We start from the raw sequence: 22839 nt of genomic DNA, 5'->3' as shown, positions 1-22839 counted from the left end.
TATTTTATGTTGATTTGTTTCATTTCTGGTTTCCTTTTAATGTTTGGCACTGCTTTTTGTTTATGTTTTCACTATGCTTCATCTGTATGCCAGTGTTTCTACTATTTCCTTCTATTACTATGTATACTGGCAGATTGAAATTAAAACTTAAAAAAAAAGAGAGAGAGAATATAATTTCTGTGCACTAGAATAACTGGCAAAAACTGGGACATTTATGTACATAGCTACAATGGAAAATATAAGTGAAACTCTAAAAAGATGCGGGCCCCAAAAGTATCCCTGTCTTCATATGTCTATTTTTTATTAGATTAGATATGATTTAATTTCTTAATTTAGGTGAGAGTAAATAAAAACATTAAAATGTTACCAAAAACAAATGAGTTCAAAAGAGTTGGACGATACAGTAAAAATGGGGTTGGTAAATCCACTGTATTTATTTTTTTATTTAATATTTGAAAGATAACTATCATCTCACTCACCAGACTGACATGCTTGTGAGTTTGTTGATGTTTTATTACATTAATGGTCAGTAGAACGCGAACGGATAACATCCACTTTAGGACTCTTTGCACAGGAAATTATTGCAAATCTTACTAAAATGCACAGAGAGAGAGAATTGTATCTGGATTAAATCAATGGTTTGCAGCGCCCCTCAGTGGACAACCCCTGTGCCTTTATTAAACCGAAGGTCAGCTGCAATGCAAAAAGTATTTTGAGATCTCCAAGTTTTATTTTAGCAAGTGGCAAAAACAAATGTATAGGAACAAATGTCATACGTGTGCCTATTTTCAACTGTGTTAACTGACCTACCCAATACAATTCATAAAAAACTAATTTGAAGGAAATATATGTATCCAATCCAATCCATCCAAATTTATTTATAAAGCACATTTAAAAACAACAAAAGTTGACCAATGTGCTGTACAATTAAACTTAAAAAACATAACAACACAATAAAAAAACATATATATATATATTCATTTCATTTCATTTCAAAATTTATTTCGAACATGTAGAATACAAAAAAATAAAGAAAAAATAAAGAAAAAGAGAATGATCATACCAACAAGTGGACAGTCAGAAATAAGTAGTATTTAAATACAATGAAAAGCATAAGAAAAATAAATTGTCAAACACTTGATGCCTTGATTTACATATTCATTACAGTTATAGTTATAGTTATACAGTTTGAAAATTGACACACACATATATATATATTTTTATTTATATTTTTTATTTTAATTTCCTGTAGTTGGAAAACTAGTGAGCAGTTAGAAGATTAGATACCTCCTATTTTTATTTTAGCAAGGGGCAAAAATAAATGTATAGGAACAAATGTCATACATGTGTCAAAATATTTATGTTATACATATATTATTTATATTATTAAAATATTATATTTTATTGGGTAGGTCAGTTGAAACTATTTTTTTTAAATATTTTGAACACAGTTGAAAATAGACACACATATATATTCTTATTTCTTTTATTTCATTTTCATTTTCTTTAGCGGTACACTAGTAAGTAGTTAGAATCCTGGTGCTCACTCCAGACCAGCTGGTGGCGCTATAAAACACCAACGAATAAGAAGAAGAAGAGCCGACCTACCCGGAAGACGCGTGAAGGTCTTAGATAACAGTTCCCTGTTGTCTGCCTGGTGTCGATGTGAAAATGGGTGTTAAAATAGAGATGTTTCGAGTAAGTATCAAATGTTTTTAAAACAACGTACTTGGACATTTAATATCATTGGTTTTTAAGATTTACAATCGGCAGAAATCGGTCCATGTTTCGTGTTTTCTATCTAACTAACTAGTCATTATCATGAGGCTAAGTGTGGTCATGATGTAACTAACAGGTTCCCACCATCACTCACTGGCTGATCTCTGTGTTTTTGAGCAGATGATGCTGTATCTCTCCTTTCCTGTGACCATGTTCTGGATCTCCAATCAAGCAGAGTATTTTGAAGAGTACATAGTTAAGAGAAAGGTTAGTAAAGCTGCTTTTATTGTTGCTCATACTTAACAGTCCACCCAGTGAGGCAATTGGGGCTCTTCTTGTAATAATAAATGTCTCTTTCTCTTTCACGATGATGGCGTATTTTATGGTATCCAGAGAGAGATCTTCCCACCTGACGAGGGATTGCAAGTAAGTTAATTTATCTATTTATTTATTTATTTATTAAGAATTGGGCTAATAATTGTCTATACCATATAATTACTATACTATACTATATAATTGTCTATACTATATAATTACTATACTATATAATTACTATATAATTGTCTATACTCACTATATAATTGTCTATACTCATTTTTAGCAGTCTCTTCTGCACTATATTCACTTTTTTTAAGTTAAGTTTAAAGTTACTATCTATCTATCTATCTATCTATCTATCTATCTATCTAAACACCATGGTTCCTTAGCTCAGATTTTTTAAAAACCTAATCATAAACAACAGTGTTTTTAATTAAAGGTCCCATATCATGCTCATTTTCATGTTCATACTTGTATCTTGTTTCTACTAGAACATGTTTACATGCTGTAATGTTAAAAAAAACAACTTTATTTTCTTCATACTGTCTGCCTGAATATACCTGTATTTACCTTCTGTCTGAAACGCTCCGTTTTAGTGCATTTAAACGGAATTGCAGCGGAATTGCGTTGCTAGGCAACAGCTTGGGTCCATGTTTAGTTCCTGTCAGCTGATGTTATTCACATACATTGCAACAGGAAATAAACTGGGACACATTTGGAATGTTTACGTTTAAAATCGTGTAATGGTCTAAATATTATAGATTTGTGACATCACAAATGGACAGAAATCCTAATGGCTTGTTTCAAACGCACAATTTCTGAATACGGGCTGTGTGTAATCCTCCATATATTGAGTGTTTTGATAGTTTAACAGTATTTATTTAGCACTTAAATCTGCTTTATAATATAAAAGACATGAAAATGTCACTTTTTACAATATGGGACCTTTAAGTCTGTTTAGAACTACAGCTGTATGGCACAATATATGATGATGATAATGACTGTGATATATTTCTTTTCAGAGGAAAGAGTTTGAGGACTTCAAAGAGCGAATGCGTGCTCGTAAGGATAAGCAGCGAATATTAAAAGAGATTTCTATGGAGTCTGAGAATTGAGGATAATGTGTTGCAGAAATGCATAAACTCCCACCACCACGGATAGAGGATTATCTGGCAGTGTTTTGGGGGCAAAAGAAAACTGGTCGGACTGGAATAAGATCATGACACATATGGCATCTCTGAGAAGTTAACACATCCCAAAGGTGTGTTGGGCGGTTTCCATGGATTAAATACGCCTAATAGGCCTGTTTAATTTACATGTGTGACTTTTTTTTTTGTCTCCCACAAAAGACTTTTCAAATGCCAAAATCCTGTGTGTTTAAATGCCTGATGACTTGCTGTGATTGCACTGTCATAAAGTAATTATTTGAGTTATCTATCCAGCTGGATCTAATGTCATTATCATAATTTATTTTTGTGAGGTGCAGTGCCTATAAAATGTATTCACCCTCTTGGAATTTTTTTTCCATGTTTAATATTTTACAACATTTTATCACAGTGGATGTAAATGGGTATTTTTGATATTAATCAACAAAAACAGACCTTAATACCAAAGCGTAAAGCAAATCTCAATAAACTAATTTGAATTGAGCACAAACATAAAACACAAAGTAACTGATTGCATAAGTATTCACCCCCTTCATATCAATATTTATTAGAGGTGCAGATGGCAGCAATATAATACCGCCTATGATATAAAGTCTGGGAAGCTTTAGCTTTATGTCCTGGGTTGTCTAATTGGAAAATAAAATTTCCCTTTAAGTCATAGTTCACTTACAGACTGCAGCAGGTTTTCTTCTGTGATTTGTCGCTGCATTCATTGTAGATGAAAAACAATTTGCTGCACCAGTGATGATTTAGTCCTGTGATACTATGACAACAAATCTGTTTATCACTGTTGTAAAAGTCTAATTACATCCACTGTTTGTATAGAAAGTTGAGGGGTGAAGGAAATTGAGGCACCGATTATGTGTATACTTGTTAACATGTCATTTTAATGCTGTTTTTCATTAAAGTTATTGTTGATTTTGTTTCACCTTTTGTAACAGAAGCATTGATTTGCCCATTGGAAGTGGTTGTGTGTTTCTGATGTAAGGATGCACTGATCCGACTTTTTCAGTCCCGATACCGATACCTGGGTGCTGGCCTATCCCGAGTACCGATACCAGTGTTTATATCTTTAAAGGCCGTTTTCTCAAAATTGGGTTTTTTTCAAACTCTAAGCCAGAAATCTCCACTTTAGTAGCACTTCCACACACCAAACTTTCCAATTTCATTCATATCTATATTCTAAAGGTTTATACAGAGGAGTTTGTTCATATATCATTCATAACCTGATTTATACAACATTTTATTCCTAAAAACATGGTGAAAATGTCTTTTTTTTTTATGGCTGTTTACAGTGTTTTCTGATTTATGAAGTGATAAAAACAGATATCCATATTCCTCTCTGTAAAAAATCTTTGACTCTAATATGTCAACAAAATGAAACAATAATTTTGATCCTGACTTTATCCAATAGTCACATTTCTGTTCTGGAAATGTATGCAAATTAGCACATATTTTGTATAAGATAATACATAATTTGCATATTTAAACATAAAAATTCAAAAAACTTGTAATACAAAAAATAATTGTCTAAACTGTGGTATTTCTACTTTTACTGAAGGAATACTTCCTCCATCTCTGATGGTCATACAGCACAGTTGTGAAAACCGCATGCAATACTAGTATCAGACAATAGGGGGCAACACCTCCCTATCAAAAGATGTGCGCTGGAACCATACAGGTGTAGAGGCTAGAAGGGAACCAGCAAACTGGAGAAACTCTCGCGAGATTGTTATAGTTAGGCACTGATCTTGAATACTTAAGGTGAGACATTAACCTCGAATAGTTAAGGCTAGGCATTTATCTCTCGAATAGTTACGGTTGGGGTACGTCAGGGGTCAGCAACCTGCTGGGTTTAGCCCCTCTCCAGTGGCTCCCTGTGGATTTATAAAAATGGAAATGAATAACTATTTTTTGGTTAATGTTTTCAATTTTATTTATCATTGTTGTAGGTCTAATGTACGGCGGTACGACAGAATATTAGGGCCACATTGAGGAAAAAACTGAAATCTGAGATTTCGAGAATAAAGTCATAATATTTCGAGAATAAAGTCTTAATATTATGAGAATAAAGTTATAATATTACAATAATAAAGTTATAATATTTCGAGAATAAAGTCATAATATAACGAGAATAAATTCGTAATATTACAAGAAAAAAGTCGTAGTATGAGAATAAAGTTATAATATGAGAATAAAGTTATAATATTATGAGAAAAAAGTCATAATATTACGAGAAAAAAGTCATAATATTACGAGAATAAAGTCATAATATTACGAGAATAAAGTCTTAATATTATGAAAATAAAGTCATAAGTTTAAGAGAAAAAAGTCGTAGTATTATGAGAATAAAATCACAATATTATTAAGTAGTAATTCTACGTGTTATTTTCTTTTTTTCTCGTAATATTACGACTTTATTCTCATAATATTACGACTTTTTTCTCATAATATTACGTCTTTTTATTCTCGTAATGACTTTATTCTCGAAATCTCAGATTTATTCCCCTCAACGTGGCCCTAATACTCCGTAGAATATTTGCACTTTGGCCCTCACTGCATTAGACTTATATATTATATTCTTAGACTATAAACTGTGTTACCTTCATCACAATGCTCAAATGTTTTGCGGCTCCAGACAGATTATTATTTTTTGTTGTTGCCTAAAATGGCTTTTGGTGGTAAAGGTAGCTGACCCCTGGGATAGGTTGCACATCTTGTGAGAGTCTTTTCAGGTGTTTTGCTCCCTCTAGTCGCAGCCTCACATTCAGGCTTTAACAACAAGGAAGTGACCGACTAGCCAGCAGACTGCTGTCAAGATGGCACCGAGTGGACTGAAAGCGGTAGTAGGAGAAAGTAAGTTACACATTATCGTTATCTGCTTTCTGAAGTTTATTAAAACTCAATGACGCAGGTAGTTAATTCGTATTTATCTCATAGGAGCTGATTAACTCACAGTAAACACAGTAAACACAGTTTGTGGACGCTGGTCGACCAAACCTCTTTCTTCCTGTTCCAGAACATTAAAATGCTAACAACACCTAATAAATAATGATATTATCAATAATGTAATAATGTTAACCAGGTCCTTGACACACAGTTTGTATCGTTGTGTTGTTATTGTGATGTTTTGGTCGATGTAAAAATAGAAAATGTCGCAGCGTCATTGAGTGGAAATGTTGTGACAGTAGGCTAACGTTAGCTTGCTAGCAAACTCTCGCGAGATTGTCACGGTTACGCATTTATCTAGAATGGTTAGGATAAGTTGTCAGGCAGCAAGTCTCGCGAGAGTCTTTGCAAGTTTTTGCTCCCCAGCTAGTTTTAGCTCGCCTAAGAGGAAGTCGGATACTTCCACCTGTTGTGATGGACTAAATCAGACAGAATAAGCATTAAAACATGAATAAAAGTCCAAACTTTTGTAACAAAAAGTTTAAAAAGTAACTGATATTTCTATTTCAACTCAGATGTCTTGTTTCATTTAACAGATAACTGTTGTTTCAGTAGCGTTACTGTGCTTTCAAAGTAACGTCTCTGAAAGAGCGACGTTAGATGCAGCTAGGCCTGTAATGATGAACTGATGTATACATTGTGTTTTCAAGACGAATAATGGTATGGATTATTAATATGAGGCTATGAAGATGAACACTACGACGGAGTATTAGGGCCACATTGAGGAAAAATTAATAAATCTGAGATTTAGAGAATAAATTCGTAATATTACAAGAAAAAAGTCGTAATATCAGAATAAAGTTATAATATGAGAATAAAGTTATAATATTATGAGAATAAAGCCATAATATTTCGAGAATAAAGTCGTAGTGTTATGAGAATAAAGTTATATTATTACGAGAATAAAGTCATATTATTACGAGAATAAAGTTGTAGTATTATGAGAATAAAGTTATAATATTACGAGAATAAAGTCATAATATTACGAGAATAAAGTTGTAGTATTATGAGAATAAAGCCATAATATTTCGAGAATAAAGTTGTAGTGTTATGAGAATAAAGTTATATTATTACGAGAATAAAGTCATATTATTACGAGAATAAAGTTGTAGTATTATGAGAATAAAGTTATAATATTACAATAATAAAGTTATAATATTTCGAGAATAAAGTCATAATATAACGAGAATTAAGTCGTAATATTACAAGAATAAATTCGTAATATTACAAGAAAAAAGTCGTAGTATTATGAGAATAAAGTTATAATATGAGAATAAAGTTATAATATTATGAGAATAAAGCCATAATATTTTGAAAATAAAGTCATAATATTACGAGAATAAAGTCATATTATTGTGAGAATAAAGTCATATTATTACGAGAATAAAGTCATAATATTACGAGAATAAAGTCGCAGCATTATGAGAAAAAAGTCGTATCATTATGAGAATAAAGTCATAATATTACGAGAATAAAGTCATAATATTACGAGAATAAAGTCGCAGCATTATGAGAAAAAAGTCGTATCATTATGAGAATAAAGTCATAATATTACGAGAATAAAGTCGTAATATTATGAGAATAAAGTCGCAGCATTATGAGAAAAAAGTCGTATCATTATGAGAATAAAGTCATAATATTACGAGAATAAAGTCATAATATTACGAGAATAAAGTCGCAGCATTATGAGAAAAAAGTCGTATCATTATGAGAATAAAGTCATAATATTACGAGAATAAAGTCGCAGCATTATGAGAAAAAAGTCGTATCATTATGAGAATAAAGTCATAATATTACGAGAATAAAGTCGTAATATTATGAGAATAAAGTCAAGTTTAAGAGAAATAAGTCGTAGTATTATGGGAATAAAGTCATAATATTATAAAGTAGTAATTTTATGTGTTATTTTAGAGGGGAAATAGAGCAGCGTGCCGTCTGTGTGACAATGAGGAACGTGGAGCATATACTTTAGTATAGGTTTCACAAATACTTAAGAAATACTTCATCTTTTGGCACATCTCACCACATTTTCATAAGTATCAGGACCTTGAAAAGATTGTGTAAGAAACTGCGTTTATTCTGAAGAAAGAACCACACAGACCTTGAAATTGCCTCATTTATGGAGGAGGAAATTACATTAAGTTATGACTTTATTCTCATTAAATTACTACTTTTTTTCCTCATAATATTATGACCTTATTCTTGAAATCTCAGATTTTCTTTCCCCCTCAATGTGGCACTAATACTCTGTTGTAGAACACACCCATCACTTAATTGCTAAAATCTTCAGGTGTGTAACGTTACTGGTAATACAGGTAACCCTGAGCTTTGCCCGGGATTCAGAGATCAGACCGACATTACTTGCTACTCATTATACTAGGCATAACCTATTCATTTCTGTGAATTTAGGAATATGCTCCTTCATTTTTTTTTTAATTGCCACTGATTTTAATGTAAAACAAATGTTTGTAGGGCTGGGCTTAGGAAATCTTTTCCACACAAGTTGGTTTAAAGCATGAGAGAGTGCAGGCCTTCTCCCTTGTCACTTTGCATTGTCACTATAATTAGGGATGCACCGATTCGACTTTTTCAGTCCCGATAGCGGGACTGACTTTGGGTATCGGCCGATATCGAGAACGGTATTGACGTAAAGATTGCTTTTCTAACTTGTAAATGTAACAAATAAATACATACATTTACTGAATTGTTATTTATATATATATATATATATCCTATTTTACATATAATAATCCTCAAAATTAACAGTAATTACAATTCAGGTGTAAACCTTTTTAATGCAGCAACAAATTCGTCAAAAGTTTAACAGGAATTAAAATTCCAGTATATGATATATATATAGTATATAAACATAGAATTGAATTTAATAGATCGGCCACACTGTCACCGATATCCGATCCAGCTATTTGTGTACAAGTAGTCATCTTTTCCAGTTCCCTGTATGGAAATGTTCCTGGGCATGGCAAGACAACTCATTTGTTGGTGATTAATTTTCCACTAGGTCCTGGCAGACAGCTCTATGTTGTTGAATGTATGTTGGTTTAGACTAGGGCTGCAACTAACAATTATTTTAATTGCAGATTAATTGGTTGATTAATTTCTTGATTAATCGATTAGTTCTTTGGTCTATAAAATGTCAGAAAATGGTGAAAAATATCAATCAGTGTTTCCCAAAGCCCAAGATAACGTCCTCAAATGTCTTGTTTTTTTCCACAACTCAAAGATATTAAGTTTACTGTCATAGACGAGTAAAGAAACCAGAAAATATTCATATTTAAGAAGCTGGAATCAGAGAATTTTAACTTTTTGTTTTTTCTTTAAAATTACTCAAACCGATTAATTGATTATCAAAATAGTTGCCAGTTTATTTAATAGCTGACAACTTATCAATTAATCGTTGCAGCTCTAATACAGACTAGATTATAGTTATGCCCTCCCATCTAAACAGTCCTGAACCAGAAACATATATATATATATATATATATATATATATATATATGGCATCTACTGAAATATTCAGAAACCTCACCAACTTATCTTGGAAACAATTTATGACATAGTGATTACAGTGATCGTTATCCACATTTTTTTCTTTATTATTCACTGCTGAAGCCAATTATCACGTCAGTTCGAAAGTGAATTAATGTGGTAATAAGACTTATAATCATATGTCTTAGGGAGTTACTGCTGTGTTTCTAATGAGGTTAACAACGGAAGTTGAGTGATATCACATCGATGTAGTTCTTCATCACACTGTCCTTCCTTCTGTGCACTATTAAAAGGGAGGAAACAGTTTAGCTGAGGTGGTAATCCACCCAGACACACTAAATATAAAGGCTTTTTCTGAGTGGAATAGCGCCTCTGCTCTTTTAACCTGAAGGTTGATGTTTTATTTCAGCATATTTTATGGCAAGATGGCCCACTTCCACAGTAAAACACTGCAGGAAACCCTCAGATTGTTTCACCAGAAGTACCTTACCTCAGCTGTTGCGCCTATGACTGGAACAACTATGCTTTTATCTGATCTTCATAGACATACACTGTAGTCTCGACAGTATAACATAAGGAAGTTGCACCCAACCCACTGAGTTGGTAAATACAAGTGCTAAATATAGGTATGTTTCAAGAAAGTTCCTAGTTCCTGGTTTAGAGAGTTTTTAGACATACAGCCACAATGTCACACTATTTCAAATAGATAATCCCCTTGTTGTATCTCCTTAGAGTGATTAAACTGTAGGCATCAAGAAAAACATTTAAATTAAGCCACACGTATTCTTTTACTCTTTAGCTGCTGATGCGCAATAGATTAAATGTCACTCTTTGTCATACTCGATAGAGAAGAATTTGCCCAAAAATTATGGGTTTTGAAAATCATAGCTATCACATAAAATATTATGATGGTGTTATGTTACTTTTAGAATATAGAATCTCGATCAATCACATGATTGTTCATAGTTAATTGTGATTAATCGCAAATTAATCACACATTTTTTATCTGTTCAAAATGTACCTTAAAGGGAGATTTATCAAGTATTTAATACTCTTATCAGCATGGGAGTGGTCAAATATGCTTGCTTTATACAAATGTATGTATATATTTATTATTGGAAATCAATTAACAACACAAAACAATGACAAATATTGTCCAGAAACCCTCACAGGTACTGCATTTAGCATAAAAAATATGCTCAAATCATAACATGGCAAACTGCAGCCCAACAGGCAACAACAGCTGTCAGTGTGTCAGTGTGCTGACTTGACTATGACTTGCCCCAAACTGCATGTGATTATCATAAAGTGGGCATGTCTGTAAAGGGGAGACTCGTGGGTACCCATAGAACCCATTTTCATTCACATGTCTTGAGGTCAGAGGTCAAAGGACCCCTTTGAAAATGGCCATGCCAGTTTTTCCTCACCAAAATTTAGCGCAAGTTTGGAGTGTTATTTAACCTCTTTCAAAACAAGCTAGTATGACATGATTGGTACCAGTAGATTCCTTAGGTTTTTTCTAGTTTCATATGATATATTCATATGATCAAGTATCTTTACTTTCACTTTCTGTAGCTTTAAAATTGAGCCCGCCACAACCTAAAAATCCCTGCATTAAAAAAATGAGTTGCATTAAAATTAATTTGCGTTATTACTGCGTTAACGCAAACTGTCGTATTGGAGCCATTGCTAAAATTCACAAAACACTTATTATATATATATATTGTGTCTCACAAGAAATGTTTCCAAATTATTGATTGTCCTGTGTTGTTGTTCTTTCTTCTGCAGAAATCCTCAATGGGGTCATCAAGAGTGTGAAGAAGGACGGAGAATGGAAGGTAAGAGTTGCCCAACAAGATTGATGATTTTGTCACACTGGATTAATAACCGGTTTATCTCGTGTGTCTTCAGGTTCTTATCGTGGATCACATGAGCATGCGGATTCTGTCCTCTTGCTGCAAGATGTCTGACATCTTGGCAGAGGGGGTGACCAGTAAGTATGTAGATAATTAATGGTCTTGCATCGTATGGATCAGTTGCATACATGAGGGATCAAACTTTTAAAAAACTATTGTGTATATAGTGTTGCTTATGTTTTTCCAGCCTGTTCAAACTGTAGTTATAGAGCAATCGGGATATTTATAGTTGTCCCGTCAATGCTCATCCTTTTCCTCATGTTATATCTGGATGGCCATAATCTTTCTTAAGTTGACAATGTCCATTGTCGTCATCGCATGAATGGTCACTGATTGATTTGATAAAAATGAAAAAGATGCCGTCCATACAAAGCCACTTCATTCACACATTTACTCAACATGATGATGTTTTATTTGCAGTTGCATATTGATCAAGTCAGATTGTTTAGATGGAAGTAAAAGTCCCTCTTTTCTCCTTTTCAGTTGTGGAGGACATCAACAAACGCAGGGAGCCCATCTCTAGTTTGGAGGCCATTTATTTGATTTCACCTGTGGAGAAGGTCAGCTGTTGCTTTTTCTTTAGAGCTCCTCTACAACATTAAGATCTCCTGTGTTCATTGTGATTTTTTCTCATAATCCTTAAAACTAAATTTTCAATTACAGTCGGTTCGTGCCCTCATTAACGACTTCAAAGACGCTGCCTTTACTTACAAAGCAGCACACATCTTCTTCACTGACAGTAAGTGTGTGTGTGTGTGTGTGTGTATACTGTGCATATTTGTATTATTCATTTCATGTTGAAATTCCCTGAAAAACAGTGTTTAAACCTTTATTATTATTTATCAATCAACTATTTTCAAATGTAATGTGCAAAACATTTAAAGTTTCAAAATATATTGAATAATTACATTAAGCTATTGCCAATTCTAATTTATTTGTTTATTTATGCTTCCTTCCATAGCTTGTCCAGATGATCTCTTTGCTGAGATTGGAAGATCCAGAGTGTCCAAGGTCGCCAAGACTTTAAAAGAGATCAACGTTGCTTTCCTGCCGTATGAGTCTCAGGTAGGGAATTATCTCCCCATTTACTTAAACCAACTTGATTTTTTTTGGCCACACAGTTATGAGTTCTGGGTGTATTACTACAAGCGACACCTTTCACATTGCACACAGTCTTTTTTTTTCCATTGTTGATGTAAAAATATGAATAGTGCAGCTTGATTGTTGTGAACGTGATATTGTTAAATCGAGGCGACCCTCTACCCCTCTCACCCCTACAGGTTTTCTCCCTGGATGATCCGACCTCCATGTACTCCTTCTATAGTTCTAAGCCAAATGAAAACAAAGACAAAATGATGGAAATCCTGGCGGAGCAGATCGCGACCCTGTGTGATACACTTAAGGAGTACCCTGCAATCCGTTACCGCAAGTATGACAGCCTCGCATAAAAGTACACTGAAATTAGTTTTGCACTGAGTTTGCTGATTCACCTGTGTATCTGTCTGTCTCTAAGGGGACCGGAGGAGAACGCTAGACTGGCTGAAGAGGTCTACCAGCGCCTTACTGCTCACAAAGCTGACAACCCAAGCATGGGAGAGGTTAGGAACTACTTACCCCACCACCCACAACAATTCTTATGTGCTCTACTAAATTAATACGATTTATTGTATTATGAATTCTTATGCTGCTTTTTTTCTGCTAAACTTTTCTGTATAAGAGAACTTCCTTTGGGATTCTGCAGCTCTTCGCCTCTACAGGTTGTGGATGTTTCTGTGGTTTCTGGGTTTTATTTCCTGTCGATTATTTTTCTCACGCTTTGCTGGACCTTTCCTTTTTTTCCCCTTCTCCTATTCTGTCTTTCTTAGCTGACATTTCCTTGCTCCTGAGATGGGTCTTCACAGGCATGTATTACTGCTCGCTTTTTGCCTCCATACATCTGAAGTGCATTACTACACTGTGCTGTCTAATAAGGCCCTGATCAGACAGAGCGTTTTGCAGGTAGTAGAAGCGAGCGTTTTTTTTGCAGTTTGCTGCAGTTTTTTTTAATTATCATTGCTAGGCAACCACCGAATGAGTGCTAACACAAGTTTAACACAAACTATGAACTGTACGCCACCTAATAGTTAATAGTACAGTTTAAAGAAATGAAAGCAACTTACCCAAAATCTCAAGTACCATACTGATTTGCCACATATAGCTCCGGGTATATAGCAAAAGTCACCACAATGAGAAAAAACACTATTGATGTTGTGCGCTTTTCTACTATGAGTTGAATTTTTTTCAACTCCAGGCATTCTGGGCGCTCCTGTAAAAACGCGAGGCTTTCAGCAACGCAAAGACAGAAATACTTCACTCTCATAGAAAATAATTACAAAAAGCCACCCCAGGCTGCTAAAACGCGCTCCGTGTGATCAGGGCCTAAGCATTCTCTTCATTATTTTACTGTAGTTGACAAGTTTGCTGAAGCGCTGTATCAGATGGTGGTATTGAACTCATATTATTAAAGCTGATAAGACTTTCACTGCATGACAGATTCACAAAAAGATAATAAAGAGCCTCATATTTAATGTAGACTAGATCCTAGCTTATCATTCATGTGTGAAGTAAATCAAATCTTTGGTTATTATTAGATTACATACCTTATGTTTATTGTTTTCAGGGTGCAGATAAGGCGCGATCCCAGCTACTGATTGTTGATCGTGGGTTTGATCCCATCTCGCCGATTCTACATGAGTTGACCTTCCAGGCGATGGCCTACGACTTGCTAGATATCAAACAGGACATCTATTCGTGAGTGAACATCTTATTATATATATATAGGCTGCTGTTCATTTGCTCTGCCAGGTCAGTGTGCTGTCTTGGGCGTACTGTTTCTCCATAGTCAATTGTGTTTTTTATTTTTTTGTTATCAGTTATCAGTCAACCGGAATTGGGAATTCGAATGACAGAGAAGTGTTGTTGGATGAAGATGATGAGCTCTGGATTCAGCTCAGACATATGCACATTGCTGATGTCACCAAGTAAGTCTGTCACAACTACATAAGAATATCACTCATGTCATCTCACCATGATTGGTTGTTTTTTTCTCCTGGTTTTATGTTACAACTTCAAAACACACACTTTGCTTTGTTTGCGTATATTATACCTTGCCAATAAATTAAAGTAATAAGTTACATTGTAGCAATGAGAGTAATACAAATAATGAATTACTAAATAAACACACAAGTTAGTGGAATGACTTTGAGGATATATTTTAAGCGGGTATATATATTTTTACTGTATCTAATAGATAATATTTAGATCCTGTTAGGTACTTAAATCAAAAATCAAACTGGATTACAATTTGGTTGCTCAGTCATATTATTAAAGCTAAATGAATGTACTCCTGCACAAGGTGACTGATCATTTTCACAACCATTGTTGCAGGAAAGTGACAGAGCTTCTTCGCACCTTTTGTCAGAGCAAGAGAATGTGCACCGACAATGTGAGTGTTCATGCAGTATTAATTTCTCATTTTAATACAGATATCCATCATATAAGATGAATACAACTTTTATGTTACAATACAATGTTTGTAAAAAAAAAAAAAAAATGTTTTTTATTTCAGGCCAACATAAAAGATCTCTCTCAGATGTTGAAGAAGATGCCACAGTACCAAAAGGAGCTGAGCATGGTGAGTTGGATGAAGATAATTCAACTCTTCACCATAACTATTTTCATCTAATGATAATTTTCCTATTGTAAAGCGAGTACTCTCTGAACTGTTGAAGATTAGGACTATACACAACAGGGTACTTTTCCCTCAATAAGGATTTTGTCTTAAAGAGGACCTATTGTGCTTTTTCCCTTTCCTTTAGTGTGTTATATAGTTTTTATGTGCATGTAAAAGGTCTGCAAAGTTGCAAAGTCCACGCCAAAGGGAGTTACTCTCCCACACAGAAACACTGCTCCTGAACTGCCCAAAACACCTCGCTTGAAGTCCCGCCTTTTCTTCTGTAATGTGGTGATGTCACCAAGTAACACATTTGCGTAATACCCGCATGGCGAAAAGAGGTGCTGCGGCACAGTCGGTATGAGAAAAATAAAGTGTTTTTTGAGCATTAAAGCATGTAAACATGTTCCAGTAGAAACCCAAAAATAAAGGTATGAACATGAAAATAAGCATAATAGGTCCTCTTTAACTTAGAACATCGCCCACATTCTAGTTAATTTGCCCAAATATTGACTGTCCATCATGACAAGAATCTCTGGAGAAACTCCAGAAAGTTTCTATCTCATGTCAGAGTTGTCAGTCTTGCCTGTGGCTTTGAAAAATGAATGAATTTATAAATAATTATTACTCATTTTCCTTCACAGTACTCTACTCACTTGCACCTCGCCGAAGCCTGTATGAAGAAATTCAAGGCCTCTCTTGATAAGCTCTGTGAAGTGGAACAGGTATAGTTGGAATCAATCATTTTTTGACAGTATCATCGACATGTTGACCCGGAGCAATAAGGGACACAAACGGCTCTGATAGGTTCCAAAAATAATCACATCGTTGTCATGTTTTCAGTTAGTTTAATGTTCTTGGAATTTGTCTGCTCATGCATTGTTGGCAAAACAACCCGTCAGTCTGTAGTTTTTATATCACAGGGGATCAGCTAAATGCCCCACTGTGTTAGTCACTGACAGTAAGTATCTTAGAGAGAACGTCTGACTGTCCCGCTCACTCTGCACACTAAGTGACCTCGACGTGATGGCGTCTTTTATTTATAGCACAGCTGGTCTTGTGATATTTAATGGAGAATTGTAATATTGCGTAAGAAGCTTGGGGAACGGACATCCACATATCTACAGAAATGCAGAGGAAGCTGTTATGTCATTACTGAGTGTAAATGCATTTAATAACACATGTCCTGCTTGGTAATGTAGAAATCCTTCCATCAACTTGAGCCTGGGATAAAGCCGCGGTCCAGACCAGTGCCAAACCCCAGTGTGTTGTTTGTATGAGCCAGACATGCTCTGTCTCTCCCCGAGGGGATATATCCTGCTACATTTAGTTCTATCAGATGAGCTGCAAGCACACAGGAAATGATAAGCTACGCATGGTTGTGGCATTATGAGACGCAAGTGTTAATGGGGCCTTTTTATATGAGTGAATCACTCAGCTGCACTAATGGATTGTCAGCATGTCTGAAAGCTGCCTCTTTAATCCAATGGACATGTTTTGGCTCAAAGATGGACAGTGTGATCCAAACGGCAACAGCTCTCTCTCAGCTGTCATTTGTTTTAGTGCTCTACATTGTTTGGCCAACCCAAGACAGATGCATGTGTGTAGCGTCATAAACAAAGCGATGCGCTGTATTTTTATGTGCCCTTGTTGGCCACTCTCTTGTTTCAGTTGCTCACAAAGTGTTATTGTTGATTGGCCCTCACAAGGCTTAGTCCAAATTCTTCAGAGAGGTCACACAAGTGCCCGGGATAAGGATAAAAGCCAAGTTAAGTGGCCAAAATTTGTCATTATTTTTGCGTTTTTTAATGGATTACAAATGCAACTCTTGAGGTTTGCTGTGCAATTTTCATTAAAGAAACTTTAACCTTTTAAGAAGTTTAGTGAAAGGGTCAGAGCGATAGTGCTAATGCATTATTCCTATAACCATAATATTGCCATGTAAGAGAATGTGGGGAGTTGAAGCTCAACGATTGCCTTGGGCTAACTCGTGGGTAGTTAACTGGAGCCTCAACTGAATAAAACTATGTTTTTTACCTCAATGAGCACAAGAAGCCTGTTCATTTATTCAATGAAATCACTTGTTTATCTCAACTTGCATAAAATTCAGACTGTGCTCATTTATTGAACTAAAACAACTAAAACTAAAACATGTATATGAATCTTGGCTCCCACAGAGCAGAAGTAGTAGTAGGAAAAGAAATAGAATAAGATTTAAGGACAAGTCATCCTCCACGTGTCAGCTGCCCTGTGAGTCGTCTGTCAGCTGACTCAAGTTGTAATCGAGATTCCAGTTGAAGTTAATAGTTAACACACACAGGTGTCTTTCACAGGACCTGGCGATGGGAACAAACGCAGAAGGGGAACCTCTGAAGGATGCCATGAAGAGCATCGTTCCTGTGCTCCTCAACAATGAAATTGAGGCCTATGAGAAAATCCGCATCATTCTGCTGTACATATTCCACAAGAAAAAAGGTGTGACATTGTTTTAACTAATATAACTAGGGCTGTCAATCGATTTAAAATATTTAATTGCGTATTTGTCCGTAGTTGCGATTAATCCACATTTTTTCTCTGCTCAAAATGTACCTTAAAGGGAGATTTGTCAAGTATGAAGTGGGCAAATATGCTTGCTTTATGAAAATGTATGTATATATTTATTATTGGAAATCAATTAACAACACAAAACAATGACAAATATTGTCCAGAAACCCTCACAGGTACTGCATTTAGCATAAAAAATATACTCAAATCATAACATGGCAAACTCAAGCCCAACAGACAACAACAGCTGTCAGTGTGTCAGTGTGCTGACTTGACTATGACTTGCCCCAAACTGCATGTGATTATCATAAAGTGGGCATGTCTGTAAAGGGGAGACTCGTGGGTACACATAGAACCCATTTTCATTCACATATCTTGAGGTCAGAGGTCAAAGGACCCCTTTGAAAATGGCCATGCCAAGTTTGGAGCATTATTTAACCTTCTTTGTGACAAGCTAGTATTACTTGGTTGGTACCAATGGACTCTTTAGGTTTTTCTAGTTTCATATGATGTCAGTATCTTCACTCTAGTTTTAAAGCTGAGTCTGCTACAACCTAAAAATCGTAAGTTGCGTTAATGCGTTAAAGAAACTAGTGCTGTTAAAACAAAGTGTTATCATCACCTTCACCATTTCTACATATCTGGTTATCCCTGCAGGCATCGGAGAGGAGAACCTTGCCAAGCTCATCCAGCATGCAAACATACAGGCCGACAGCAACATCATCACCAACCTGCAGAACCTGGGCTGTAACATCATAGCCGGGGTACATTTCTTGATTTTTGCAGTGTGGTTACAGTTTAAAATATAATTTCCCCCTCAGTGTTTGTTACATACGTCATGTTGTTTGTCAGGGCCGCAATAGTGGGAAAACGCTGCCAGATCGGAAGGAGCGCACAGAGAACACGTACCAGCTTTCTAGATGGGTACCCATCATCAAAGACGTCATGGAGGTATTAAAGACAAAATGAGGTTTCTGATGTTGCTGACACATTCACACATTTTGACAATATCTGTGTTTTTCTGTATCGCAGAGTGCCATAGAGGACAAGCTGGACAGAAAGCAGTGGCCGTTCATCTCTGATCCTGCTCCCATCAACACAACTCAGACTGCAGTCAGGTGGGTGCTTTGAACTGCACATCACGATGAGTAATAAACAGAACATTTTGAAAACATGACAGATAGAAAAAAAGAAATCCAAGGTCATATTAGTTTGAATTTATTTTGAAAGCAACAAAAAAATATGAACTGGGGTCGCAGACAGATTAATGTCAAATAAAAGCTTTTATTCCTTTAACTGAGTTGGAGCCGAGCTTTTGACGAAGTGAATAAAGGGGAAATTAGGCCAGTTTTGCTTTGAATACTTTATAATCCCCCGGGGTATTCCCATCATGGTGATAGTGCTTATACGAACCACTCTAGTAGACCTGGTTTCACTCATAATCTGCATAATGCACAATGCCAGTCCCTTTTCTTTTTAGCAAAGTGCAGAATTAAGACTGAGTAGTCATTAATATTAACACTATAGGCTGGCTATATAGGGCTGCCTATATAAAACCGGACATGGCAGTCGTAACATTGTGAAACTGATTAGCAGAGGTAGTAAGCAAAGCATTACAATAAAACATACACGCAATATAAAATTGGACTCTAGAGTTAAACCAGCAGGGCTGTTTGCTCTCCCCTACATGTGCATTGACTTATTCCTTAAACATCCCCAGCTGAGTGTTTGGTGTTCTGAAATGCTGCCAGTAAGACTAATTTATTTATAGGATTTTCACATTTATTTACCTGGGTCAATTGATTGATTATTTTAGAGACAAAAAATTAACAGAAAGTACATGAACCAGATTGACACCACATGAACACAAAGACCTTTCGAGTATGAAAATGATAATAATAGTAATAATAAAAATAAAAAAACATAAATAAATAATAAATAAATAAATAAAATAATAGTAATAATAATAATAAATACAAAATTGGATCATTATAAAATATACATCATAGATAATTATTAGACTTATTCTTTAAACATCCCCAGCTGATTGTGACATTTGCTTCCACACACTGCTGCCAATAGGACTAATTAATTTATAGGATTTTCACATTTATTTAACAAAGTCAATTTCTTTTATTGTAATTCTCTTTTTATTTATTTTTGGAGATGCAAAATGAACAGAAACTACATAAACAAAATTGACACCCCATGAACCCCATGACTTTTCGATCATGAAAAGGATAATAATAAAATAACAATGATAATAATAATAATAATAACAATAATAATAGTAATAATAAGAATAAAAATAAAATTACTTTTAAAAATTTAAATAAATAAATATATATTATATATAATATATATATATATTTTAAATTAAATTAGTAAAATTAAATAAAACTAAATAAAATAAGTAAATAAATAGTAATAATAAAAAGAAAAATAAATAAATACAAAATTGGACCAGTATACATAATAGACAATTGGGAATTAATGATTACATTAGTATGTTTCTGATGCTTATTTACACAAAATCAAGTCTACATTTTGAGACATACTCTTTCCATTTTATCCAGTTCTCAATAAACTAGCTAAATTCTCTCCATGATCGAAAGCTTGTTGTTTTACTAACAGGGTCAATTTAATGTGAATACCATATTTTCTTGCTCAACTGTTTGTTTTAATTCTTTCACAGCAGTGCACGATTTGGACATTGGCACAAAAATAAAGCCCCGACAGAGTATCGCTCTGGCCCTCGACTTATTATATTTGTGATCGGTGGGGTGTCGCAGTCAGAGATGCGCTCTGCCTATGAAGTCACTCGAGCCACTGATGGGAAATGGGAAGTGCTGATTGGTAAGCAATCACCGTTCATTGATTTTGTCCCAAAAATGCAGCATTAAGAGGTTTTGCCTCTTTTTTATAATAAATATCACTTTCTGCTTGACAGGGTCCTCTCACATCCTGACCCCAACCAGCTTCCTTAATGACCTGAAGAGTCTGGACCAAGTCCCTAATCCTGATTGTTAGATAGTCAGACCCTGAACAGGGACGAGTACACTGGAATAAGGGTTTAGTCTTTCGTTTGAGATGATTGGTCGCTGGTTTTCTGTCAAAGCATCTCCGACGTCTGAAGTGAAATCTTAGATGTAGCCATGGAAGGAAACATTTATTTTAGAAAGGCCTTTTTATTGTTTGTTGTGAATTGGGTTCTGTATACTGCTGTGATTGAAATTGTATTAAATATTTAACTAGAAATTATTAATATTTTGATTATTTTACTATTCTCATTCTAATTCTTATTTTTGTTACTTTAATATATAATTGATTTCCCTAATTTTGTACTCAAAAGAATTGCATCATTCCCACAAAACTAGATAATCGCACACCCAAAATCATGTCTAATGTAGATGTATATAAGTCAGTAGAGTATGTATCGTATATTCAGTGACGTTAAGTGAACTTTTTTTTCTCTCTAGGTACTTTTTTTTCACCTGTCTGGGAAATTTAATCTCAGACAAAATGTCTCAACCTGCTGTCTTGTGAAATCTTGCACATTTACCAAATACTTTTAATATATTGCTGGGAGCAAAGTGTGGTGGGTGGGTGGGTGTTTCTTTGTTGTTAAAAATGAGTAATAAAAGAAACATGATATTCACTTCAAACTGTGTCGTGTTGTGTGTTACAGAGGACTTGGAATTTTTTTTTTTAAATGCTCTTTATATGATATCCAGAGCATTAATATAGCGTCAAAACAACTATTTGCTATGTAAAAATAGAGGAGTAATGTCTACCTGAGCAGAGAATGAAGTCGCTCTCCCTCTGTCTGTGTTGTAATCAGAGCTTCTCTGTGCTTTGTTGACATGGCCGGGCCGGCATGCAAGCGTGCCCCACTGCCTAGCTAATGGCCACTACTCTGCACTGCTCTCATATAGCAGTTACAGCTGATAACGCCGTACCCGACCCACGACGCAGTTGTGGAAGCGTAACCCCCACCCTCCGGTTCCCCCCTGAGGTAAACACTGTTAGCTCTGTCAGCACTGTTCTTGATGTTTCCACTGTTGGCGCTGTTAGTTAGTTGCGGGCCGACGGCTCAAGCTTCAGTTATACTTTCCGCAAGGATGGTCGCACGGACATGAGCTGACATGGAATCATGACGAGGAAACGTTTGGATCTTTTATACTCTGTTCTCAAAGCTCCTCAAAGTTCTCCATTTTTGCCACCCATCCGCCTAATTGGAAAACTTTGGATGTACACAGACAGGCAAAAAACCGCCACAAGGAACCCCCACTAAGAGCCGTGTCTGATGGTGTGACGTCACTTTGGCTGTACGGACACCTCACGGATGTGGAAAGCATAAATCACGCTTCAGCCGTCGCCATGTTGAGAGCCATGCAGAGGCAATAGAAATGCTCCCAATCTCACATTTAGCACCTTTTTAAATATGTGACAAAATAAGCAACTCATGGTCCTCTTATAATTTTTGTCACACATGCTGATCCCAGAGTCAATAACAGACTTCATGCTCAGAATTATTTTATATCATTGTGGACATCTTTTTGACTTTGATATCTTTTTCAACCACCTCTAACATGCTCTCCTAATATCCTCGCCTTCAAGAGAATATACTCAAATTTGTTTTAGCTGTCTCTAATTTGAATATATACTGTTTATATTATGTGAACATTTGCTATCCTCATCATGACTTCAAATGTTTACATTTTCAGTTCATTACTCTCCATATTGTGAGTAAAAGGCAATTAACCATATGACGTTTTTCACCTTGTATCTGACTATTTTCATGTATATTTGTATCTGGGTTTTGACCTTGTTTATCACAGCTGTGGCGGTTTAGTTCATCTCAATATCACAAACTGGACATGTGCCTACTTTTGCACCATACATTGACGATGTGGGGGCTTTAAAAAAATTGCAAACATGAACTTTAAGTACAGTGTTAGGTCAGAAGGGAGAAACTGTACACCTCCCAGTGAAAAAGATCATCCCT

General features: G+C 35.3%; 2 protein-coding genes across 4 annotated transcripts; both read left to right on the top strand.

Annotated features, from left to right (window-relative positions):
• The first annotated feature begins 1549 nt into the window (after window positions 1–1549).
• On the top strand, window positions 1550–4131 carry LOC119502456 (protein PET100 homolog, mitochondrial). Its single transcript, XM_037793455.1, has 4 exons — window positions 1550–1698; window positions 1900–1986; window positions 2113–2145; window positions 3060–4131. Exons 1-4 carry the CDS (start codon window positions 1672–1674, stop codon window positions 3150–3152), a joined length of 240 nt encoding a protein of 79 aa, XP_037649383.1. The 5' UTR covers window positions 1550–1671; the 3' UTR covers window positions 3153–4131.
• A 1814-nt stretch (window positions 4132–5945) lies between these two features.
• stxbp2 (syntaxin binding protein 2) lies at window positions 5946–21496 on the top strand. Of its 3 annotated transcripts, none has more exons than XM_037793453.1 (19): window positions 5946–6059; window positions 11448–11497; window positions 11571–11652; window positions 12059–12135; window positions 12239–12314; window positions 12537–12640; window positions 12856–13004; window positions 13089–13173; window positions 14235–14365; window positions 14488–14595; window positions 15002–15059; window positions 15183–15248; window positions 15932–16012; window positions 17621–17762; window positions 18489–18595; window positions 18684–18782; window positions 18864–18949; window positions 20530–20687; window positions 20782–21496. In XM_037793453.1, the coding sequence occupies exons 1-19, from the start codon at window positions 6023–6025 to the stop codon at window positions 20859–20861; spliced, it is 1776 nt and encodes a 591-aa protein (XP_037649381.1). In that variant the 5' UTR covers window positions 5946–6022; the 3' UTR covers window positions 20862–21496. The 3 variants fall into 3 exon arrangements, with proteins under 3 accessions (XP_037649381.1, XP_037649380.1, XP_037649382.1); XM_037793452.1 differs by having other exon boundaries at window positions 5949–6059; window positions 20527–20687; XM_037793454.1 differs by having other exon boundaries at window positions 5989–6063; window positions 20527–20687.
• Window positions 21497–22839: the final 1343 nt, after the last annotated feature.

Source organism: Sebastes umbrosus, chromosome 14, assembly GCF_015220745.1.
Source record: "Sebastes umbrosus isolate fSebUmb1 chromosome 14, fSebUmb1.pri, whole genome shotgun sequence".
NCBI classification, from domain to species: Eukaryota; Metazoa; Chordata; class Actinopteri; order Perciformes; family Sebastidae; genus Sebastes; species Sebastes umbrosus.
Note: the sequence above shows the minus strand (reverse complement) of the source record. Positions and strands in the feature narration are given on the sequence as shown.